Source organism: Pezoporus flaviventris, unplaced genomic scaffold, assembly GCF_033815535.1.
Source record: "Pezoporus flaviventris isolate CSIRO_AGI_PZ_B2104156 unplaced genomic scaffold, CSIRO_AGI_Pfla_v1 ptg000002l, whole genome shotgun sequence".
Lineage (NCBI taxonomy): Eukaryota > Metazoa > Chordata > Aves > Psittaciformes > Psittacidae > Pezoporus > Pezoporus flaviventris.
Window position 1 is genome coordinate 75,297,981 of NW_026892550.1, and position 25,021 is coordinate 75,323,001.

Sequence of the window (25,021 nt, forward strand, 5' to 3'; positions counted from 1 at the left end):
CTGTGGAACTCAGTGGGTGAGGAGGGGCGTGTGTTGACATATGTGCTTTTCATCACTGTTAGAGTTCACGATTATACAGGCTTTTTATTGTTTAGGAACTTGCTGATGTTTCTTGCTAGTGGTTTGTTCACCTTTGCTCTTTCTGTGTTCTGTCACCTTCCTTTAGGTGGTGTCCATCAACAGAACTCTGGTGGCACGAGGGCTTGCATAAAGAGCATAAAGGGCATGAGGGGCTTGCTAGCTGGCTTTACTACTAGCGGAGTAGGTGTCAACCCTTGATAACACTTTCTGCAGAGAAACAAGAAGGAAGAAACTGTTTTCTGCACTGTTACAATTATTTTGGCGAGATCTTGCCAGAAGCCCCCTTTACACCCGAGTGCGAAGTCTTGTGGTCCATTGAAACATGCCAACTGTTACCATTTCACTTGAAACACATCCGTCACCTCATCTTGGTGAAAGGCGCGGTGTTAAAATCCATCAGGACAGGTACCGTGGCTTTAAAGCAAAAAATCCTCCCTGGCCTCTCCTCCAAAGCTGAATGGAAAGACCTTCAAAACCTTAGGGTTCACTTGAACCTACAAAATGCCTCTGAAACTGTGGTTGCATTTTGTTCAGGGTCTGTAGTTCCCCATGAACTTAGCATCTGCTTTTCCTAGAGGTTACATTGCTTGCCCTTGTTTAATGGGCTCTGCTTATGAAATTAGTCATAGAATCACAGAATCAACAAGGTTGGAAATGACTTTTAAGATCAACTCCAACCATTACCCCGTGTCCTCGGTTCAGATGTGACATTATTTTTCTCCTTCTTACTAGCTGTGCAGTGCTGTGATTTCAGCTTTAGTCTGAGAACAGTGCTGGTAACATACCAATGTTTTAGGTGCTGCTAAGTAATGCAGCAGCTTTTCAGTCTCTCGTGCTCTGCCAGTGAGGAGGAGCACAAGAAGCCGGGAGGGAGCAGAGACAGCACACGTGACCTAAACTAGGCGAATGGGTATTCCATGCCACAGCACGTCATGCCCAGTACATAGACTGGGGGAGTTACCCGGAAGGGACCCGATCACTGCTCAGGTAGGGCTGGGTGTCAGCCGGCGGGTGGTGACCAATTGTACTGTGCATCACTTGTGTTTATTTTTTATCCCTTCCCTTTTTAGATTTATATTCTCTCCCCTTGTTATTTCCCTGATCATTATGATGAGGAGGAGGAGTAGTAGTAGGTTTGTATTATGCTTTGGTTATTGGACTGTTCTTTTCTCAACCCTTGTGGTTTAAATTCTTTCGATTCTCCTCCATGTCACTGGCTTTTGTTTGGCCACCGTTGCACTTTGAGCTGATGATTCCAGAGAATCGTTGAGCATGGATGTTTTCTACTACTACTGTCTTCCTAACTGTGCTGGGACTCCACCCCAGGTATCAGAATAGGAAGCAGGTGCTACGCAAGGGCAAATGCTGGATATTTGGGGTACCAAAAGAAAGGTCACAAATTCCCATTTTGGCAGTCAGTTGTGTCAGTTGTGGCTTTTTGATGCAGTAAAGAGTTACAGCTCGGGGGCTGATCATTACAACTCTGGCATCTGAGGGGACGATGTGCTTGCCTGCAAGGTACTTAAGTAAGGAGCCTTGCCCTGCAGCCCACCAGTCCCCAGGCACCGGGACTTGCCTGCAGAGAGGAAAGGGAATGATTTACTTTACCCTAAGAGTTTGTTACTGCCTTCAGTAATGTCAGGCTACCCTAACAGGGTGAGTTATTGTACTAGGTATGAAACATTTCCATTTCAGTTCCAGAGATCAGGCTGAGGAGGTTAAAAAGCCGTGAAAGCAGACCGTTTCCAAATAAAGCTCATGAAAATGTGAAATAACAAACAGATAACAAAGAGATTTTTTAATAGAAAACATTTAATAATACATTGTTAGGAGTAATGACACTCTCACAAGCAAATTCTGTGTATACAGGGTGGAGGTTTTTCCCTTTAGCAGAGTAAGGAGCTAATTTAGCATACAACCAAGTCCTTGTACAGAGGAATGAGTCTGTGAATAGTTCTTAATAAATTAATAGTAGGAATGGAGAATCCAGCAGAAATTAAATAAATTATCATTATTTTCTCTCTTGTATCAAACCTACACAATAAATACATTTATAAATACCATGGAAATCACAATAAATAAATCTTACAGATTCCATAGGACAGATACTCCAAGTGAGAAACCCCAGCTCTCAGCACAAGGCTGGCTGTGGTTCAGGAACCTGCTGTTGACACAACATACTGGCGCGCTCCAGGGGAGCAGGAGGAAATATCAGTTTGCTGGGTTTTAGCAAAACGGCGTAAACGGGCCGTGCTGCGAGTGCCGTGCACTTCCCCAGGTGCGTTCGGCTGAAGTGGTTGCCAAGGATCCTTCACTTCCTTTATCAAACCACTTTTCCTATTCAAGCATCTTCAGTGTCAATGAGCAGGCGACACTGCCCATTCCAAAAGGCTTTCTTAAATAGATGCAGTGAAATCAATCAATAACCAAATCCGCAGGAAACAGAGCAACGCTGATGGAGGAGGTGGCAGATGCACCCTGTTCGAAAGATGCTTTTCCCAAATGCTTCTCTCAAGGGAGGAGAGGGGGCAGGTCCCAGATTTGTTTGTCCTGATGTTTCTCAGAGTGGCGAGTCAGAGTTGAGTTGAGCCCTAGGAAGAGGTGAGGGAAGAGAATCATTTAAAGGGAGGTTCAAGGATAGTTACCACCGCTTAGCATTACCAAACAGTTGAGTGGTCTGTTTGCCACTCTATGGGCTGTCCTGAGGCAAAAGCAATTACTGAAATCCTAGTGTGTGCATATCTGGTGCCCAGCTAGGAAACTGCTGCTGCAGGAGTTTCTGCATTTTCTTGCATCAGGAAACTCATTGTTTCAGAAATAAGATTTGTTAACATACGGGACTGTGAGAAAGGAAAGATGCGTTTTTTTAAGCCTTATTTTTCAAAGGGAGGCAAACATTTCCGAGTTCCTTTCCTTCCAGACCAAACTGCAGGTACTCAAAGGTTTAGTATTGACGCATCCGCTTGAACAAGGACCTTGCGGCAGTCGGACTCTAGACCAATTCTGAGACTAATTCTGTAATTAATCAGCAAGTTTCCTTGGGTTTTTATATCTGATGAAGAGAAAATGGGAAGTACCACTAAGAACTGGCCTTTTGGGGAGGTTTAGCCCTCAGCTGCCCAAATGGAAAGGGAATGGGACTTACTTGGCCAAAATTGCCTTTATGATTATCTGCACCCAGGGAGCAGTGGGCTCCAAGCACACCTCTCTGCCATCCTTCAGAGTAGCTCTGCAAAACAAAGATTAAAGAGAAGTCAGGAAACCACTGCATGGGTCGGTTTTACTCACAGAGTGTAATACTGCATTTGTAGGTGAGTGTAAATTCCCCCCAGCTGCTCTAGGTTAGGCTTGGCCGATTTGGTTTATGTGTTCCACAGCAGAGGAAACTAAAAGCAGCCAGGAGCTGTGTGACTCTGTGCCTGCTCTCAAAGCAGCCACACATTCCCCACATCTTCTTCAATATATATGGGTACTTGAATTGGTTTACGTAAGTGACTGAAACCTCCAGCGCTGAGGATGCCTCAGCAGGACAAGATTTCAACCTTTCAGTCCCTCCTCTGTGCTATTTAAGACCAAATTAATTTCATTTCTTTCCCTGTGTCTGCTTGTGGGAACTTACTTTTTCCCTCTGAGACTGACCCAAACTGTTTCCCAGGAGTATTTTTGCTTAATAAATAAAGGTAGCATTTAAAGGGCACTGTTGTCTCGTGTATCAAGAACTGCCCAGTCCTTGAAATTAATGTTTTACCCCCAGAAATATTTAATATGTCCAATGACAGATAAGTAATGATCAGTTTGGGAATACCTAAGGTCATAGAGACGATGAAGAACATGGTGTATTACTTAAAAACCGCCTCTCTCAAAAGAATAACCAAATCTGACCCCATCATGTCATGGTTATGAAGTGTGAAAGCCCCAGAAGCAGGAGGAAGGTGAAGAAGAAGAAGGTTCTTGCAGAGCTACTTACATGACTTCAACATTCTTGCAGTGGGGGCCGCTCTGTGTGAGCTTCACATCTTGAATGGACTTAGGAGGGATGAACTTGGAATGAGTGGCTATGCACTGGCAACGTAGCTCGGTTCCCATCCTGGCCAGGGTCCTACCTGTGAGCAGGAAAGGAAGGACATGGTTGGAGAGGTGCTCCTACCCATCGCTGGGTCAGACATAAAGCTCAACTTCTCTGGTTTATCCACATTCTCAGTTAAAATACAGTATTTGTCCAAGCTGCCTAAATCAGTCCTTATGGAATAAAGATGAGTTGCTTGTTTCAAAAGGGATGATGCCCAAGTACATTGAAAACTAAATGAACACATCCTTTTAAAGTAAACTACATGGCTTGTGTTTACTTGTACTGGCCACACTGTACGGTTATGGCACCATTTCAACATGTGGATTGACAAACTGGCAACTACACAGAAGACAGAGCCCCTGAGTTTTTCATTACTGGAGGCTTGTCCATGGTTGTGTGTTCATATCTGTTCTCTGTTCCCAGCTGTATATTACTTGCTTGAGGCAGTATGATCATTAAGTAACAAACATGAGGTCATAAGCTGTTCATTATGTGGGAAGGAAGTGAAACATTCAGACACTTAAGAAGGAGATCCTGTCTCTCTCTGCTAACGCTTGGAGTGAAAAATAGAAGCAAGGCAAATTCAAGCTGCATCCTTAAGGTTTTTCCCACAAGATGTCAGTAACTCATCTGCACAAGGGCTATGTGAAGCAAACCTTCGGACTGCAGAGGAGTTGCTGCAAATCTCCTGAAAGAAACTTCCCCAAACCAATGCAAAGCTACCTCAGTGCAAGGAGAAGCATCTCGGAGATGCCTACACAGCGCTATGGTCCTCGGGAGGGATTCACTCACCCTGAGAGACAGCCACGGATATCAGGCAGAAAGCCAGGACAGCCACGAGTTTGCCGTTCATCGTTGGGCAAGGAGCCGCTGCTGGATGGGTTCTGTGGAGCTGTGAGCTCTTCTGTCCCGAAGGGTTGCTGATGCCTCTCAGGGCGATCCATGTGGCTTATATAGGGCTTTGCGCCCCTCGCCTCTGCTGGGCTAGCATGGGGATTGCGTGAGAGGAATTTCCCAGATGCAGTACAAATGAGTCACATGACTGTTGTGAAACGGCTTCCTAGATGACGAGGAATTATTCTGCCGAGAATGATAGAATGTGTTAATTTATCAAAATATGTAAATAATAGCCATGCATTCCTATGCCTGGTGTTGGCTCTTGGAAATGCCGTGCTTTTCCTAATGCATACCCTGATTGAGTAACACAGCTCTGTGATGGCCTCAGTTACATCCGTGTTATAACTTTTTATCACAAGGGAATAACTCTTCCCTGTAGAGGTGCCAGCTCTGTATTTGAGACAGTGAATTTCTCATCTCCATTTCTGCTGATAGCTTCCACTTACCTCATCTTAAGCCACTGGAGTGGAAGCGGGGCAGTGCTGAAATCACTGACAAGATTTTTCACTGGGCTCAGGATTTACCTTGGCGTTATTTTGATATGAATGACTTTAATTCCTTGCGCTTTTTTCGATGTTCAAGGCGCATTTTACAAAGACAATTTATCTGTGCTACTGCCAGCTCAGGACAGGACCTGAGGCTGCAGTCTTCAAAGCTTCCTGGGGAAAGCAGATGGTAAATTCTGAGCAGTTTTGAGAATCCTCCTGCATTTGTCATGTCACACGTATTAATGAATGATGAACAGAGGAAGCTTTGCATGCAGGCTAAATAGCATGACCTGCGGAACTGCTATTGCTTTTGGTCCTTTGTAAGTCTAGATATTTTTAATGAGTCTTTTCTGCCTTCTTTTTCAGTGACCATAACCATAGGTCTTAGCAAAAGGAAATAACAAAGCATTACAGCACTGCTGGAGATATTTCTGCTCAAGAGCCTTGTTGCATGAACACCAGCTCTTTACTTGCTGGGGCTGGTAGAGATACTTCCTTTTGAGGGTGACAATTTCAGGGGAACACTTGGAATTAAATCATAGAATCCCAGACCGGTTTGGATTGGAAGGGACCTAAAAGCTCATCCGGTTCCAACCCCCTTTTGCTGCTTATCTCCAACCTCAAAGCTTCATGTTTTGTGATCTGTGGATTTATGTAAGTGCTTCTCCCCAACTCTGGGGAGCTCATAAAGGCTCAATTATCATTAGCATGTACAGCATTATAAGTTATTTATAGTAATACTGTAAGAGCTTGCCCGTGATTTACTATGGTTTACTGTGTACCATTTGTCATAAACTTACTTGAAAAAGGACCTCTGTGATGAAAATCCATCTGTTTCCCAGCACTGTCTCAGCCGGCCCAAGGGAAGATACCACCAAGTTTGTCTTTCCTGCCTAGTGATTCCAATTCTGACTTCTGAGCTGTGCGCCTCAGAGAGCTTTACGTGTATTCTCTGAAGGCGTGCCAAGGAGAGGATTTTACCAGGTACTGAAGGTTGTGTTTTATTGTTCATGTCGTCATGCTAAATTCACAGGACGGTTTCACTGGAAGCAGGCTGTAAATGTTGGAGCTTTAACGAGTTTACCTGGAACAAGGTTCTGCTGATTCTTTTCCTGTGGGCTCTCTGTTTCTCTGTGTCTCTGCAGATGCATGCACACCCGCAGGGCAATTAAAGTTGTATTAGGGATCCCACTTTTCTCTGCTACTGTTTGCAGCTTTGTTATCTAATCTTGCAGTGTGACACAATGTCATTAATGTCCGAGGCAAAAAGAAAGAGAATTCCCCCTCAAATCCCCAGTGAAAACCAAGGATCGCTTGTCCTCCTGACCACTGGGCTCAGCAGTTTCCTGAGCGTGGCAGTAACGGATCTGCAGAAATCCCCAGGCCAGAGGGAAGCCCGGAGCCTGTTCTACCTCTGTGATTAACCCTGCCCCTAAGCGAAGAGATCTCTTCAGAACAGGATGTTTCTAATGACAAAACCCACCATGTTTGCTGAGAGCTGAGGCATTTTCTCTCCCTCCACTTCTTCTCTGATGGGATACAGCTCCATTGGGATTATGCGAAGGGGGTGTAATAGAGACGATAGGGGCATTAAAAGGTGAGACATGAGAGCGGGCCCAAAGCCCAGGTACTCCTAACCTGGATTCCTTGGGGTGCCCGAGTCCTCCCTCCATCCTGTCTACTCTTTGCCCGGGATCTCACCCCAGCCCCAGCCTATGGGAACCCCAACTCCATTATCTCATTTTGGCAGTGTGAGTTTTCCCACCAAACAGCAGAGATGACTTGTGCAAATGGAATTGCTGCTCCTTTTGCAGGGTAAGTCACTGAGTGAGCTGATACCGCCGCAAGCAGATACCTTCCATGACTAAACCCGTTAAAAGCATGTCGGTAACCAACAAAACAACAGTTAGGCAATAGTTCAATAACTGAAAGACAGCTGAAAAGGGAAGTAAATACTTCCCTTGGCTGTCGTTTGAAGGCAGGGTATAGGATGTGTTCTCATGATGCAGGAGGGAAACTAGTGGGTTTTCTTTTTCCTGATTCGTAGCCCTGTCTAATGAACACAAAAGTCAATCTTTTGTGATCTTGTAAAGGATCATTTAGAGCCTTTGTATGTAGCGAAGGACACCCAAACACAGCGGGATCGGTGGGGGGGATTCATGTGTGCTCTTGTGACCACGATAATCAGAGAGATGAGGGAAGAGCTGGGCTTCAGCCCCTTCCTCGTTCCAGCCACCCGGTTCCAGAGGACTGCTCCAGCCCGTGGGCTGCTTCAGTTTCTCTCAGTAAGAAAAGTCAGAAAGCCCCTGCCTCGGTTTAGACAAATGGAAGCCTCTCACCTGAGCAGCTGTGCGCACAAGACCCCGGCAGCCTGGGACACAAAGCTTTTGCTCAGGCGAGGGTTCAGCCTGTGCAAGGCGACCTCTGCCAACCCCTGTCTCCTGGGCGTCCTCTCTGCAGCCACTCTTGCTCCCCAGGGAAAATAAAACCCTCTCTGCCTGCTGAAACCACCTCCTGTTCCCCGCAGAGGGCTTGGCATTCGCCTGCCGTTCCTCTCCATCTGCCAAGAGCCAAAGGGTAAATATCGGGCTGGGAAATAATCCCTTGCACTGCTCAGGAACTGGGCACAGTGCTGTGCAAACACTTGCGAGGCACGGCAAGGGGAGCAGAAGGGCTCCTAAACATCTGCCTTTGGCTTGCTCTATGAGGAAGTGAGAGCGTAGAAAGGAGAAAAAGCCTAGGTCAGCCTGTGATTTTCCGTCCAATGGAGTGTGTAAATACAGATGGTGACGTGCCCTCAGTCAGATCCTGGCAAGTTCTGAGCCCCTCTGCACTCACAGAGCAGCAGTACAGCTTTGTAGGTGATTTGGCTTTTAACTGACGTGTTTATATATACAAGAGTATATATTTATGTGGCTTCATATTTATTTGTGATATGTATTTCATTTCATATTCACGTGTTCTCTGCATGAAAACTGTCTATTCTCTATTGTAGCTTCCAGTTAAAAAGCTGTTGTGGGTTAAATGAAATGTTGCATTCGATCCAATTCAGTATCAGAAGGCACTGATGATATTAATGTAACGTATAGAGCAATAGCAGAAAATGATACGTTAATATTCACTATAATATTGACATAAAATATTACCAAATATTACCAAATCTTAAAAATAAACTGGATCGACTTGGTTTTAGCAGAGAAGACACTAAGTCCAACCCGTGAGTTGTTATGGATGGGCAGCTGGAGTTCTTGCTCATTGCTTTAGCTGCGTTTCCCTGTCCTGAGCTTGGCAGGAAGTATTTTCTGGCTGCGGCAGTAAGATATGGAAGTGACGGGATGAAACTAATGGGAAGTTTTGAGAAGTTTATACCAGGAACTTCTGAGTCAATGAGAAGTGGTCAGCAGACATCATGCACATCATGCATTCATGTCCGCCTCTTAAAGGGTCACTTGCTGTAACCCTTACTGCTTACTTAAACTCTGTGAGTCCATCATGGTCTTTTTCCCTTCAGTCCACCATCGCCATGACCAGTCACCTCTGAGCTGATAATTGCTGCTAGAATCCCCATTTAAACTTCTTATCCTCAGGAACTAGATTATATTGCCAGGCATAAACCACAGGTAGCAAACCACGATGGGAAAACATCTTTAACAACCTTTTTGACTATTGAAAGAAATTAATAATGAGTGCAATGGGAATTAATGCATTAAACTGATGTTTAATGGCAAATGCTTCATTCCTGGCAGTGTCCAAGGCCAGGCTGGACAGAGCCTTGGGCAACATGGTCTAGTATGAGGTGTCACTGCCCATGGCAGGGGGTTGGAACTGGATGACCTTAAGGTTTTTCCCAACCCTAACCATTCTATTACTCTCTGATTTACCATAACAAATATATACGCTGCAAAATCCTTTTGCAAAGCAGAAAAATGTGTCCTGTTAGAGTATCAGGTAGAACTAATATGAAAGAAATAATATTGCCAACCATTTCCCATTTTGTTAAAATAATGTCTTCTCTTCAGACCTATGACTTCTGAACTTCTTTTTATATATATATATACGTGTGTACCTCTACCTCCATCTTCCTAAGTGAAAATACAGCACAACAGATACCACTTCAGAAACAACACAAGGAATTTAGTGTCTCCAATTTTAGATGCTCCCTTCTTAGAACAATTGATGAGACATAGTGAAGCACCTCGCAGGTGGTAATTTAGGTGTCAGGCCACGCTTGCTTGCAGCTGTGCTGCAGGTACCTCCAGTCAAAGACTGCTTGGCTAAAGTAACTGATAAAGACACCCCATTTCCTTCACTCAGTCACATTTTAATCAGCATTCCCCATGCCAGTAAGTGGCACATCTCATAGATCATTTTACAAATATGTTGCCACAAAAAGTTCTTTTCTGGGTATAGAAAATGAAACTTTGGTCTCTGTAGAACTCATTGCTGCAGCTGCCAGGAGCAGCTGGTGCACGATCTGTGCCACTTCCTCAATGCTGGTTCTTTCATGGAGAAGTGGATGTGAATTCACTTCTCTTCTGGCCACCTAGAGGCATCACACTTTTGAAAGAAAGAGATCCAGTTTGCTTCATCGCCTCCTGTATGGAGCATCTGTTCATCTTTGTGGCATTACCTTCAACCTGTCCCAAATCTAACGTGTCTTCTTGAAGATAAGGAGCCAGGGGCTGCACAGTGGGTGAATCTTGAAGTTACTCAGTGGCATAACAGAACCTGGTAGCTCTTATTCAAGCCCTAGTAACTCCTACCAGCATGTTTGCATAGGTCGGGTTTCTGGGTAGTTTTTGGTTGGATTTGAAGCTTTTTCACTGCTGAGCCCTGACGTGATGTTCCTATTGTGCAAGTAGGCATAATCCCAAACGCTCTCTCCCATGCGCTCATGGTCAGCCTAGAATGCCTTGTTTTCAAATGGGCTTTGTAATTTGTTCCTATGTCAATCACTTTGGCTACTTTGTGAAGTGAATTTCACCTGGACTTTCTTGCCTAACCAATGTGTCTCCTACAGTTCTTCAGCAGTTCTGCATAGTTGAGCCTAGTTTTGCCTGCTATCATCAGAATACTTCAGCTCATAGTGAATGACCTTCCTAAGCCAAACAGGACCCCACCAAGGTGGTGTGGGAATCCATGTGTGATGTCTCTTTATCAGAAAAAGCTGCCTTTTTCATTCTGCCCTTCATTTCTGTGGATTCACCTCTTAGCTATCCAAGTGTTCCTCCTCAGCCTCCTTATTTCTAATGTTTGGTGAGGCTTGTGAAGGGATTTCAGCATGACAAATTGACTGCGGGGGACCTGCGGCACCCGTAGGCTTGTTGTCACCTTCAAAGAAGTACGTGGAAGCGTACTTCAAACAAGTACATGGAAGCCTTCCTTCCAAGCTATGCAGACTCTTCCTTACTATGTGTTTGTTTAAGTGTTTACTAACTGTATCCTTTCTATTTCTACTTTAGGTAAGGCCTTTGAAGGGTAACTAATTTGAATAAATTAATAAATTGTCCTTACAGCACTAAAACACGTTCATTGAGCTTGAACTCCTTGATCCATTGCAGATAGCATTTTAGAGATAGATAACAGCAAAGGAAGTAAGTAGAATCAGGGGAAAAAAGCCCACCAAGCAACTAATCAAGTGTAGTACAGTAGCAGAAGGGGGGGTCTGTTCCTTGACATTCTCATCATCAATGGCTTCTTCTCGTTTCATATCCTTGAAAAACTCCGAGGTGTATTTTTCCTTGACTTTTCTTTGAGGGGTGATTCAGTATTGCCTCTGGCCCTGTAAGCAGATGAAGTACAAAGGGAATTCAGAAATCTAATAATGAAATAATTTTCATTAATATAAGCTACAAGGAGAGCTCACAAGTTGTTAATGACCTATTTTTACTGTATCGACCCAATACGTACGTGCAAAGACAGCAAAATCCTGTGTTTACGCAAGTGCTGCTCCAACAGAAAGGAACTCCATAGGCCTGCGTCCAAAGCGCGCTCAGTAGGAATGTGATTGTCCCCATTTACAGCAGTAAAGGCTGATAAGCGTAGAAATGCCAGCTCTACAGAAAGAGGAGATGAGTCTTCTAGAACTTGGTTTTTGTAAGGGTCAAACGTGCACCCAGATTGTGCCACCTCTCACAAGGTTTTTAGGTGCATCATTTAACTCTGGCCTTTTAGGTGGCTTAACACACAGGGCAGGTGTTAAAGTGAGGAACCGGTTTTAATCCTCAGGCATTTAGGAATACAGATTTAGAGAGAACCGTTGACAAGAATTCCTAGTGCCTGAAGAGGGAGAACAGTTTCATGACAAGAAATTCAAATATGCCTTCTAAAACTGCGTTTCAGCTGAAGCAGATCCAGTAAAGAAAACATCTCACCTGGCCAAGATAGCCCTCACAGCGAGCCGGACCCAGGAAGCAGAGGGTTCCAGGCACACTGGCCTGCCGGATCTCAGCGTAGCTCTGCCAAGGCAGAACAGAGAAGTTCAGGCTAGGGGGGTCCTCGTGGGTCTGAAATCGATCTAGTGATCAAGGAGACTGGTGGCATGTCTGAGAGAACTAGGGAGAATTATTTTCCCACAGTGTTTTCATATGCGGGCATTTGGGTTTTTTCATGAATGATGTTACTAAAGGCACTTGTGATGCAATCTTTTTAATGAGCCTGATGATCTTTTTATTAGGTTTCCTGTTCTCTGTCTCATCATAGTTTAGCAGATATTTCAGGAACTTAATTATCTTGGAAAGCTATTTCCTTTTTTTTTAACTCAAACCTGGCTGAAATTCCCAGTTAGTGGTGAGGTGGAACTGGATGACGTGCAATGCTGCACAGAGGGTGTGATTGTACCGGGATTATTTGTGTATGAAACCATAGTGAAAGCACAAGAACCTGAAAGCTCCCCTCTACTTACAGGAATGCATTGATTCAATTCATGTGAATAGCTCCTGATGTACTTGTAAATTTAGCTGACCATGTCTTTTACTTTGTACTCAGTTGGATTTTCCAGTTCCCACTTCTCACACAGGAAAATGCTCGGTATACAATTCTGACATAGGGAATAGCTTGTGGCATTTCAAACTTTGCCACATGCAGACCAAATTAGTGGAAACTGCTTGAATTCATGTCAATAGGATCAAGATTGTATCTTCAATTGATTCTTCATTGTCCAAATTGGTAATCATGCCCTGAATGTGCTATGGGATCTAATTCCTTCCTCTGAAGATGGGTGTAATTAAGATATAAACACAGAAAGAATTCCACAGTACTGTCTGGAAGTGACTTATTTGCAGGGAATTATCTCATTCCCTTGGTAGGTCTAATACCTTATACTTGGTGTCCCGTGATGCCTTTGCAAGGGGTACATTATTCCACCCAAAGTAAATAAGTACCCAGGTTGGGAAGCACCAAGTGGCTTCCTCCAGTTGAGAGCAAGACTGTGTTTTGCAAGAGTGCTCACATGATTTCCACGTTTTGGCAGCGAGGTCCTCTTTGGTTTAATCTCACATTCCGGATAGCCTTGAGGGGGATGAACTTGGAATGAGTGCTGTCACACAGGCACTGGAAGCTTTTCCCCTCTGTCATTGCCAGGGCCTTACCTGTAGAAAAAAAGCAAGTTATGGGAGGAAAATGAACATCATCTCTTGCTCCTGTGAAGTAAAGAGTATTTGTTCCCTTCTGTCAGCGTTATTCTTGTTACTCAGCTCCTATGATGTGCTGAGAACTTCGAGATAAAATTAAGTTACATTTTCGCTGTTGGCGTGCAAAAGCATGTGAAATTAAACTTATTCCTAAGTGAGAATACTCAGATGTTTTCACAGTGCATTTGTGGCTGGCCAAATTTTACACCTAAACTGCATCCCTTGACTAAAATAGCCTAACATCACATGTCCACGTATTGTTGACAAGTTTCTGCCATGATCGTCTGCTCATAGTCTTTATTCTTTTCTGCAAATTCCATGGCCCTTCCTTTGAGGAAGTGCTATCATCAACCGGCTTACCAGGAGTAGAAGTACAATGAGGAGAAAGTTGTCATTTGGAAAAGAGGAGTTGTATGAACACGTTGAGAAAAAAGGTCCTCTTTGAATTCAAACGTTCCTTAAAATCTAGGCTGAGACATCTATTACGGCATAGGACTAAAGTAATTTTCTGATGGAAACATATTTTACCCTTGGAAGCAGCCACGGCATCCTAACAGATGCAAATACGAATGATACTTGTAACTTCTGAATGACGGGATATTGAAGATGCCCATCTCTGGCAAAAAGTCACCATTAACACAGCACAAGCCCTCTTGGGTATATGTATCCGTTGGCTATGTGAGTGCTAAGTAATCATTTTCTTACCTCCTGACCCCACCATGAAGACCAAGTAGAGAACCAAAGCAGCAGCAGCAGATCTGCCATCCGTTGCTGTACGGAAGTCTGGTTGACCAGCGTCCGGCTCTGCTTGCTTTCACAGTAGGTTTTATCTGGGAAGTGTCTGACAACAGGAGTTGCAATAGCACCTGGTTAAAATAAGCACTTGGGAACTTACTGTTTTCTAATCATATGCATTCAGAGTAATCACAGGTGTTTGTGACAGAAGATAAACACATGTCCTAAGTGAAATCATTTGTATTGTTCACTCATTGGGATACTGGATAGTCTGATTTTTGTGAGGTGGAAAAAGGTGATCTCAAGGAAAGAAACTGGCCCAGATTGTGAGCCGCTAAAGTATGTTGCCCATATGAATTTCAGTACTAAAATTAAGAAAGCAATTGGGTTTTGAAAAGAAGGAGCCTGCCAAAGGAGAGCCTTGGTATTGTATGGAGAGGAGATGGTGGCCATAAACAGTGTCTGGCTTTTGCTCGGCAGGGAGTGGGACAATGTTTTGGGTACGTTGGCACACAGAATTAACTAGATCTGCTTTCATTGTTCAGTGTAAAAATAGTTTTCCAGAAGAACTGGGAATTTCATGGAGTCTGACTTCAGCTTCGAAGGGAGAGTATCAGCAAAGCAGAAACAGCATGGAAGATCAGGTAGTCATTGTCCAAAGAGCTGCAGTGCTTCTCTCAGCAGTCTCTGAGAGCACCAAAGCAGGGCTTGGGAGCATGAGGGTTCTTGTGTTCCTAAGAAAGGCATGCTGTGAGGGCACACAGGACCAAAATGCGATACTTCATCGTTTCTAGCCAGCCTCTGAATCATGTCTCACCTATGGGAGAAGAGCCCTCCTGTAGCCATGATTCAGCTCCCACCTCTTCACTGAGATTTTGCTGGTGATAAAGGCAATACGCTTACCGTGCCTGTACAGCAGTAAAGTAGGTGCCAGTCCCTTAGGATGCACATATACTTTTATTGGCACACATCTTCCCACCTCTCCCCATTCCTGGCTGATATTTCTGACATGCTTGCCTCCAAACTAAGTTTCTGAAAGACGCCAGCTTGTAAAAATCACTTGGAAAATAGGAAGGCTTAGACAGGTAAGACAAGTCTGGACAAACCCTCTCCCCCTGAGAACCTTTCTCTCCTTTCCATGCTGAGGATGAGGTCTATCAGGCTGTAGAGCAGTTCTGTGGGACAGTGGCAGCGATAGGGACAGGGGTCAAAGTGGGGTTTGAAGAGTTATCAGTTACCATCCTGCACAAGGTCTTGCTCAAACAAAAACCAGAGCCTCCCTTTTTACCTTGCACTGTTAGCAAACATGAGCTGTTTGTGCAGAACATGGAGTGGATCCTTAGTGGAAAAGGCTGAAGCAAAACAACTATCAAACATTTGCTCAACTTTCCCATTTTCTCAAGTGTTCACTGCTTCTGCTCCAGTCTGTCCCTTGGAAGTCTCTGTGTCACAGGCAAATGTGTGTCCATACAATCAGGCTTCCTCCTGATGCAGTCCTCCCTCCTCACTGCAATTCAGGAGGATGCTCAGTGACCTCCATCATGTTATCAGATTTCCCTGCTTATTCAGGTGAAGGAAAAACCTTGTTCAGTGCCAGGTTCTCAGCTGATGAGCTGTCGGAGCACCTCCACCTCTATGGCCTTGGAGTTTCTGTGACTAACCATTAGTCATTCATTACTTTCTATCTGTGAATTTGATCACCCGGAGCCCTGAAAACACCAAGTCTGACAAGAAAAGAGGAAGAAAGTAGATAATTTTTATAATTCCTCCTACTGGAAACCATCTGAATACACCAGAGGCCGTAATTTACTGTTGCAATAAACCACCCCTTGCCCTTTGGTGAACCCATCCCATGGTGGATGAAAGAAAATACATCCTTTTTTTCCGTTCTGTATTTTAATACAGAAACTAGTAACACACAATACTGAAGTGAAAACATCTCCACAAACATTTATTGGGCGCATATCAAATATGTTCTGCATGAATAAATAATGACATCCTTATGCAAAAGTAAAAATAAATATATAAATAAATAAATAATGTGCCTCCTTCTAACCAAAAGATGGCATTAAAATGTATCTTTAGACCTTCACAACAGTAATTCACAATAAACAGTATCTTGACTATGGTGACACAAGCCCCAGTGTCTCAGAATTTTGATGTCCTAACTCTGCAGGCTCCCCTTTTCGGTCACTAGTCTGCTCTGAGCAAAAAGGCTGAGTAGCAGTGACCTAAACTTGACGCTCCCCTATCGATGCTTTCCTGGAGAGAAGGAGTTAGGTGCTGTTCTTTTCCTAAACAGCAGAAAGGGAAGGTGTCATTTAGCGAAAGCTCTGCGCTGATCCAGCTGTATTTACCAAAACTTATTCCAGGATCTCTCCATATCCTTTCACAAGCCATTTCTTCTGCCTGCTTTTTCCGGTGTCAGTGATTCCTCTCCTACATAATGTGACCTCTGTAATATACTTAAAGTACTGCTGTGAACTAACTGCGAAACCTGGCCTAGTTCAAGAGGTCCCTGCTTATTGCAGAGGGGTTGGAACTAGACGACCTTTGAAGGTCCCTTCCAACCCAAACCATTCTGTGATTTTGTGATTCTAAATCCAGGGAATCCAAACGCTCTTGGTGCTGTCAGAAGTGTGAATACAGGCAGCAGGAGGAGGTGAGCTGCCAGAAGCTGGATGGGCATCTCCATCTCTTGTTTGCCTTGCTGCAGGAGTGAGTTAGGACGTTTTGTCTTCTTTGTCTTAGGACACTGTCTCAGGTTTGGCGTTTGCCCTAGAAGAAAGAAAATGGAAAAGGAGACAATTAGAACTTGCCTGTGGAACAGGTATCACCCCCTGGAGTAAGATGAGATCCACCACTAAGGGTTTGTGCTTCTGTGTCCAAGCCCCTTAAAAGCTGTAACTGAACCTAACGGCTGCTGGTACGTTTTGACCTTTCCACAAGTCCTCAGTGACTGGGGGCTTCCACGGCTTCTCTCGGGACCTTGTGGGCCCACCTTCCCCCACTCATCTAAACGCTGTTCCTTGCTTTCTACCATAGCAAGCAAGAGAAAACCCCTCAGTTAATGCCTGGTTTTCCTGAGCACTCAAGCTGCAGATTTTCAACGCGCTTGCGCCTTACAAGAGGTGTAGCTACCATTCACATGGGGGTGGTATAAGGGATCCAACCTCCTGCTGATGATTAAAGAGCGAAACAATCCGAGTTTATCCCATTAGCGAACAGAAACATCAGTAGCTGCCTGAGGAGACTGAGTCTGTGAGAACTTTACACTGCACGTTCGCTGGCTCAACTAAAACTCAGCTTTTGGATAAGCCACGCTCACTGAGAACAGGCAACTCACTTGTCTAGGATTGCCTTGACGATGAGCTTCACCCAGGGAGCGGTGGGCTCCAGGCAGACTTCCCGGCCATCCGTCAGGGTAGCTCTGCAACAGAGAAAGGAGGAAGGGAAAAGGTCAGGTCTGTTTAGGGAAGTCCAAGGCAATTTCCCTTTTCCCTCCCGACATCATTCTAGGTGTACACTGACATTTTCTTTACTTCAAGCTGCATCAGCTGAGGCTGTAGCCTAACATAAAGGTTTTGGGGTTTTTTTTTAAAGGTTTCATATCTTCTCGTACCTCTTTGAATGCATTAAACCATTTCAGGACTCTCATGCTTTCCAAAACCGATTCTTTCCCCCTGTCCCCTTTCTCCGGCTTGTGATGGTACTAAACTACAAGGGTGAAATCTTTCCATCCTCATTCACAAACTGCACTGCCCAGTCCACAGGAATTTTGCTACAACACAATTTCTGGAATTGTGACTGGATAATATGATCTGTGTGCTAAGGGAGTTTTTTCACTGACGAGTAGAACTGTGATCACTTGATTTGAGCTGGCCATCACATTCATGTTTTGATCAGTCAGCACGGCTCATGCATGAAATTAATTTCTCATCTGCTGGTGGAATTCAGAGTTTTAGAAGGTTCTTTGCTGTCTGATATGAGCTTGGGTTGCAATGTTTGCATGGGGTGCTTGAAAAGTGGAGCAGTCAAGACAAGACAGGCTTTCTATCACATAGCGTGCTGTCTGTCACAGCAACAGCGTTGCTGGTCTGCATTCTGAGCAGCTGCCGCAGGCTCACTCCATCTGTCAGTGAACTCTTACATCACCCTGAGTGCAAAATCGGTTTCCTTCTTGTTAAGTAACTGGGAGGATATTGCAAAAGCACTTACATGACTTCGACGTTCTTGCAGTGAGGTCCGCTGGGGATGAGGTTCACGTTGTGAATGAACTTGGGATGGATGAACTTGGAATGAGTGCCTATGCACTGGCACCGGAGCTCCATTGCTGAGCGTGGCAGGGCCTTACCTGCAAAACAAGAAGGAAAAATAAGGTGCACTCTTTTCCTCTTTCCACAGCAGAGAAACCTGGAATCACAGAATGGTTTGGGTTGGAAGGGACCTTAAGATCACCCAGTTCCAACCCCCGCCATGGGCAGGGACGCCTCACATTAGACCATGTCACCCAAGGCTCTGTCCAACCTGGCCTTGAACACTGCCAGGGAACGTTCACCACTTCTTTGGGCAGCCTCTGTCAGGGCGTGTTCTTTTGCTTGCAGTATTCGAGGAGTTTCTTGCTGCACAGCACAGTACCTCTGCCATCAGCATTTGCGCTTGCAATGAGGAGAGCTTTAGAAAGGATTTCTGTACCTTCTGTTCCCACTGCTGACATGAAGAGAAGGATCAGGACCACAGCCACAGCCTTGCCTGTCATGATGCAAGAGTGTTTCTCCCTCGTGTTCCACAGGCCTGGTGCTGTGATGAGGTGAGCCCCAAAGGTGGCCAGTGCTGGTGTCTTGGGACCTGCTGGGTTTTATACTGCCTCGGCCTCCCTGGCACACATGGGTCGTGCCAATGGAAACTCCAAACCTGTAACATGCTGCTGTGCCATGAGTCACGGGTGAGTGGGCAAGCCCCTTGCCCCAGATGACCATGAAACTGCTTTTCGTTAACGGAAAACACTTCCTTAATCAATGAAATAAATAGAAAAACACAGACTCTGTACACAGTTGCCCTGGACTTAGCTCTCTGGAATCTATAGGGGGGTCTGTAATACCCTTATTTCTTGTCATTATTTTCTTCTGTATCTTTGTCCTTTTGATGTTATTATTACCTTATTCCTTGTGACCTTCCACTTCTAGTAGAAGGCATTCATTCTGTGACTTTCCATCTGTGTCCTTGGGCTTTGATTTCATTTTAAGACACGACAGAAGTAGGAGCTAGCACTTTGTGGAAATGATAGGTACTAGAACTGGATTTTAATGGCCTCTCCTTGTCCTTATATGCAATTACATTCAAAAAAAAAAAACACAACCCTTTCTTATATGCTAAGATAACTTCTGCAGAAACAGTATTTTTGGATACATTAAACCTAGCATCACTGAAACAAGCCACAGAATCCAGACTGACACATATTGAGAACTATTATTATGGTATGATAAATTGCTTTGCCTAATCAGATGGAGGTTTTTTGAGGATGACTGCTTCTTCTGAAGCCAAAGCTTCTTGGCTGTTTGCTGCTTTCAATTTGGGCAGAGGGAAATTGTAAAAGCTGCTGGAGGATTCTGCTTCTGCAATAAATTGGGGCACGTTTACAAATTGAAATTTGATCCTCTAAAGAGATTTCTTCTGATTTTGATCAAATTAAAGGCAAAGTGAAGATGGGATCATGAAGAAGGTTTATTCGCATCAAGTCAGAGATGTACAGCCATTTTTATTAACAACAGAAAATGAAACTAAAACACAAGGCGATCCATTACTGTCATTCCACCCGGTAATGGAGACAGCCAAAGGAACAAAAAAAATGGATGTAGGTTTATCATGAAGGGCACAGGGGGCTCTGTGTGCCAGGCTGAATCCCCCACAACGTTACCGTACAGATGAGTGTCTGGAGTTTTACACAATTAGGTTTATAAATAGTCTTGGAGGACTTGCGGTAAACACAGCTGGAGCAGCAAATGTGAGCAGATAAGCCCTTAATTACAGTCCTCCTGTGTCAAGGCAGAGGTCTGACCACTGAGTATCTTCTCTTCAGTCATGACCACCAGCAGATGTATGGGGAAAGATCAAGTGTCTTTGAGACTTACCCATAGTGTCCCACTCCAAGCCTGGTTTCATTTGATGCCTCCTGATTCTTTTACAGGTAATCAAGAAGCAGATATCGATCCTTATCGCTGAGTTCCACCTCCTTCAGAATTCTGTAGACCTTCATCGCATCTCCAGGCTGATATCTCTTTACAGAATGTCATGTTGCCTGATCGTAGCCAGGTTGTTCATTCCTGTCTCCGGACTTTTCTTTCCCCTTGGCACACTATTTCCATGTACAGCCAACTGTTCACAGAAATGCAAACTAGCCTATCAATGGAAATGCCTTCTGGCCTGTGAACAAGGACAATAGGGAAGTATGCACTGCTATGCCTGAGGAGAGTTTCCAAATGAACACAAGAAACTGGTATTTGTCTTTGCTTTCATTAATGATGAAATTATTGGAGCTAAAATTCCTGCTTAGGTGTCGTACATCTCTCATAGATGACACTACGATTACACTATAACGAATCTTGATATGGAGCAGTGGGAACAACTGAGCAGAGCTGGGGAAGCCATGTTTTGATGTGTAATTTGAGAGGTAGTGAGTGGAAAATCTGGCCCATCAACAAAGGTAACATTCCTTCTGTGGTTACAGAGGGAAGTCAGAAAGGATGAACTTTAAACGAGAAGTTCACATGTTCTGTAGTAAACCTTGTGACCTGGGTGAAAGAGAGGAGCTCCCATTTTGATTTAGTCGCAAGGAGCTAGTTTTGGAGATGTGAAGTGGGTGAATGAAAAGCTGCTGAGTTTCTAATGCATTCAGTCTCTGAATGCACAATTCCTAAGCCTTAAATAGAAGTACGGTAACAACGTCTGGAAGCCTCCAGCAGAACAAACACCTTTTTTCTCACACGGATCATACATACAGGTATCTTCCTAAGGCACTCAGTTAAGAGTTTTGCAGATCGTCTGCTATATGCTTCTCCCCAGCTTTCCTGACCTGTGAGTGACCTGGAATTTACATTTCCATATGCTCCCATAAGCCGTGGGGAATTTCCTTCCCCTGGAGAATCCTTTGCACTGCTCTGTCCTCATCTCCTCAACGATTGCTCACCGGTGTCTTTAGAAACGCTGCCTCATGCCTAGATTTTTCAATCCAAACATGGAAAAGGTCATTTAGGAGTAGCCGAGCAGCTGAGTCGGTGAACATGACAACTCATGTTGGGGTTTTTTTGAAGGATTATTAGGTTCAGCAGGAAAGGGTAGTCCTGCCTGAGCTTTAAATCGCCTTCAGGCAAATTCTTCCTCTTATTTTCCTACACTTCTGTGACCCTGTATGCCAAATCTATGCATAGTCTTAATCTGCAAAGGGGAAATGGGTCAACTTCTTTGTGTCTTTTTTGGGCAGTCTAGGTCTTCAGTGTCATCTGTATTTTGGTGGTGAGAATGTTTCTATACTGAACCTTCCCTGAGACAACCTGACTGACTTGAGAGGGCTGAACAGAGAACTTACAAATACCACAGACAGATGCCTTTTCCTCCTATTTCTTAATTAGGTGGCCACAACCCTTCCCAAGATTTGAAGTTTGCATAGCAAACTGAGCGACTTCTATGTGAAAGAGATGGGCTGAACGGCTGTAAACAGAAATGCAGCCATGAAGTGCAGGTTAAGTACCTATCTGAGCTTCAGCAGTGCCTGGGTCAGCCCCCTACAGAAACAGTCTTTCTCTTTTGTTCAGTTAATATACAGTTCTGAAAGCTTAACTCATTGGGATGAGCCCTTCCTCTTGGGAAAGGCTCACTAAATTTGTGTGGTTGCCTCTGCCCCTCCTCCTGAAGGACACACTGGGTATTTACTGCCACTAACAGGAATGGAAATTGCATCCATTCATTTCTAGACTGAGTGCTGAGCATGGAGTGAAGCGTGTTTTCTGGACCAGTCCTGCACTGAGCAGGTGTTACAAAGGTCACTGTGCGAGTGCTTCAACAAAGGAGTGTTAATTAGTCACACCATTGCACAAAACCTTCTGAGAACAAGGATGAGAACCTGAGCTCTGCTGTACCACAGAGCTACTTCCTCACAGTGCAGGAGATGATGATCCCTATTCCTGTGTTGTCCATGCGGCCCATGGTTCTTGCTGTAGTTGCAACACCTATGCTGGTGAACACTTTTTTCCACTTCCACTGCTGATGAAATCTCTGGTTTAGACGCAGAAGAAGCACCTCCGAGCTGTGTTGCACGCACCCCCGGCACGTGGGTCTCCTTGCAGCACAACTGAGCATCCAGCAATACACAGATCTATAGCACATCTAAGCCATCACTCTCACTTCCTTCTCCCTCCGCTGAGTTTTCTGTTAGCCAGCTTAACTTCCCTCCTTTCCCTTAGCTGTTCTGGGTCCTAGTGCTATGCATTTAACACTCCCCCCTTTAGCTGGACCTCCAAAAGTCATTAATGGTGGTGCTGAGCATTGCTTCAGCAAAACCCTGGAGCTTTTGGGGGGGTTAAGCATTAAGGAATCCCATTCCTGTTGTTCTGCCAGGTAAAGGATACAGTCATAGGAACAAAGCAGAACATCTAAGGTTGACTCAGAACTTTATTCAGAGTTTTCAGCAGTCAGAAGGAATCCAAGATTGCAGTCCTTCCTTTCTGAGCCCTTTGGCCCATTCACAATACAATCGAAAGCCATCTACTGGTTGGGTTTGTTGGAAAATATCTGCCTTTGTATATTCCTGGGGTTTCCCCGTGGATGTAGTAACTGCATAGGAAATGAAGTCATCTCCAGAAAGGGAAGCAGTATTAGGAAAAAAAACAAAAAGAAGAAAAGAAAGAAAATGGACAGGATGCTGCCTGAAGCATGACCAGATGTTCACACTACCAACAGGCAGCAACTTTTCCAAATAAAAAGTGACCACTGTGGTTTAATTGCATTAGCTTCATTTTTAAGGCAAAAAGATAATCGCAGCAGTAGGATTAATCAGGGGCTTTCCAGTATTTCAGCTGATATCACCACATGTTGTCTTTCATATCAAACACATACCTTTTTTCATTAACCATCTGAAGAAACTGAAAACCAGTTACAACAGAGGAACCAAATGGCTCTAAAATATTTTCTTTGAAGTATCTAGGCCAGGACTTAAAGGACTGAGCAGAAACAGGAGCTGAAAATGAGGACAGGACTAAAGAAGCTACTCGAGGAGTAGCACTTGCTCACACTCCCTGCCCTCTCTTTTGCGGTTTCTATCCCCTCAGCTGTGCCTGAACTACAAGTCTGTTTGCTAGGCAGCGTTTATCTCCCTGAGGGAGGGGGATAAAATAATGTCCAGTTTTCCAAAGCCGTTGTATTTTGCCAACCAGAATTAACAACCCTGTGGTACATGGGCAGTACAAAGAAAATCAGTGGAGTCACACTTTGGCATTGGGTCTACAACTGCAGAGAACAAGGTCCCGAGCTCAGAGGCAGGGAGATGATGTGAAGCTCAACAACTAGTAGGAGACAGAAGAGTGTGCATTGGGCTCAAATGCCCATGTGCAAATCATCAAGACGTTTATTGCTGAAGTTTCAGCTGTATGGAGGGAAAATCAGTCCAGACTCCAGAGAGGCGTCTCCTACGCGGGCATTTATTTCCACTGGTGAAGTATCTGCCCTGCTGAGTAAATGGTATCAATTTTTGCAGTTTAATTGTGTTTGTTCTGCTCTGTGGCATGTCGGGTTTGAGTATTTGCCATGGAAGAGATTGTTTTTTCCCTGCTAATAGGTACAAATGAGGATTGCAGCTGCACCCAGGTATTCTGCTTCCTGCTGCTGCTGGTACAGACACTGGACAGATGTTAGGAAGAATGGCTGGGATAGGAGCAGACCCCAGGTCCTGTCTTTTCCCACTCAGTCTTGCTCCTCAAGGAAAAGGAGTAGAAGCAGCACCTTTGGTGAACGCTTCTGTGACTGGTAACACAGCGCTGAAAGGTAATGCTTTTCAGGAGACAGGCTTTCCCTCTTTTTTCCTTCTTTTCATGTATATCAAACTGAAAACCCCAGGGAATACTTTACGCCTGACTTCTTGGCATCTTCTGCTATGGAGAACTTCCTTTAATTCAAAAGATCAGAAGTTACCTGCAGGTCAGACAAAGGCTTTAACTATGTCCTGTTCTGCCTGCTCACACTCCTCATAGATACGTAGCAGCAAACCAGAACACCTGTGTGGCAGGGAGAGTTTGGGAACTTGGGCTTTTTTTGCTCCAAGCACTCACAGGTAGCTCTGGATTTTTTAAGGCCCAGTAGTACACAGTTCATATTCTTTAAGCCTCCATGGACTGTCTGCAGTATTACAGCACTTTTTGAAAGCAACCTATTTGTGTGCAAAGTTGCCCAGATTTTGTGAAATTGAAACGAACAATACCATTGTTTAGCTGTGTAAATCTGTGTCTGACCATCTTGGTAGTTACACACTGAATCATCTCTCCTCACATGCTGAATTCCTAGGGCATTTGCAGCTCACCCTGGTGCTGTGGGGAAAGCGATGAAGCTAATTCTTTAACTCTCCAAAAGGAAATTACTTGACAGTCAGAGCAGCCATTTGTAATCTGACCTAAACACTTCCTACCCAGAGCCGTCTTCTTAATCTAAGGTACATCCTATCTCGGTAAGACTGAGCTGTGTACACACTGGGACTGTGGGTCTGATGTTTACCAAACCACCATCAACCCAGACTTGAGCTTGCTGGAATTGCCACAGTTAGAACTGCAAGCGGTTTTATACCTTTAGCAGTTCCTAAGGTGTGCCCTGAACTTCTGAGAGCCCTAATCTCCCTCTGTCATGCCCACCCTACCCTCTCTTCAGTATCATGCTTCAGTGCTTGTCCTTTTGGCCTTAGATTCTCCTTGAATAAAAGGCATCTTCTCCTATTTGTTGCAGAAGAAGTATTTGTCATTGGGATTCAAGTAAAGATATTACCCTTAGGTATCACTGTTTCTCTTACTTCCACCCCAGAGCTAATTTGCTCTTATAAAAAGTAACGTAATACAGGAATTTACCAACTTCAAATTTAGCAT

At 44.4% G+C, this 25,021-nt stretch overlaps 3 protein-coding genes across 3 annotated transcripts; all 3 read right to left on the minus strand.

Annotated features, from left to right (window-relative positions):
- Nucleotides 1-2,170: 2,170 nt before the first annotated feature.
- LOC133264079 (interleukin-8-like) lies at nucleotides 2,171-5,207 on the minus strand. Its single transcript, XM_061443991.1, is given in 5 exon segments — nucleotides 2,171-2,672; nucleotides 3,227-3,310; nucleotides 4,049-4,184; nucleotides 4,943-5,012; nucleotides 5,014-5,207. Coding segments are annotated over 5 exon segments (402 nt in total). The 5' UTR covers nucleotides 5,095-5,207; the 3' UTR covers nucleotides 2,171-2,641.
- Nucleotides 5,208-11,241: 6,034 nt separating this feature from the next.
- On the minus strand, nucleotides 11,242-14,711 carry LOC133264984 (interleukin-8-like). The gene is made up of 5 exons (XM_061445179.1): nucleotides 14,682-14,711; nucleotides 13,872-13,977; nucleotides 12,986-13,124; nucleotides 11,910-11,993; nucleotides 11,242-11,317 (listed from the first exon to the last, which is right to left on the minus strand). The coding sequence occupies exons 1-5, from the start codon at nucleotides 14,709-14,711 to the stop codon at nucleotides 11,242-11,244; spliced, it is 435 nt and encodes a 144-aa protein (XP_061301163.1).
- A 1,280-nt stretch (nucleotides 14,712-15,991) lies between these two features.
- LOC133275799 (interleukin-8-like) lies at nucleotides 15,992-19,122 on the minus strand. The gene is made up of 4 exons (XM_061465984.1): nucleotides 18,597-19,122; nucleotides 18,120-18,255; nucleotides 17,248-17,331; nucleotides 15,992-16,679 (listed from the first exon to the last, which is right to left on the minus strand). The coding sequence occupies exons 1-4, from the start codon at nucleotides 18,658-18,660 to the stop codon at nucleotides 16,649-16,651; spliced, it is 315 nt and encodes a 104-aa protein (XP_061321968.1). The 5' UTR covers nucleotides 18,661-19,122; the 3' UTR covers nucleotides 15,992-16,648.
- Between the last annotated feature and the right edge of the window lie 5,899 nt (nucleotides 19,123-25,021).

What these genes read in the sequence shown, in the direction of transcription:
- LOC133264984 (XM_061445179.1), bottom strand. Translation starts at nt 14,711, where the DNA reads ATGATTCAGAGGCTGGCTAGAAACGATGAA. An exon ending in CTTCATGGTGGGGTCAGGAG is followed by an intron (nt 13,125 to 13,871) that starts GTAAGAAAATGA and finishes TTTTTTCTACAG; the next exon opens with GTAAGGCCCTGGCAATGACA. An exon ending in TGCCAAAACGTGGAAATCAT is followed by an intron (nt 11,994 to 12,985) that starts GTGAGCACTCTT and finishes CTGCCTTGGCAG; the next exon opens with AGCTACGCTGAGATCCGGCA.
- LOC133275799 (XM_061465984.1), bottom strand. Translation starts at nt 18,660, where the DNA reads ATGACAGGCAAGGCTGTGGCTGTGGTCCTGATCCTTCTCTTCATGTCA. An exon ending in TGCAAGAACGTCGAAGTCAT is followed by an intron (nt 17,332 to 18,119) that starts GTAAGTGCTTTT and finishes TCTCTGTTGCAG; the next exon opens with AGCTACCCTGACGGATGGCC. An exon ending in GTCAAGGCAATCCTAGACAA is followed by an intron (nt 16,680 to 17,247) that starts GTGAGTTGCCTG and finishes TCTTTCTTCTAG; the next exon opens with GGCAAACGCCAAACCTGAGA.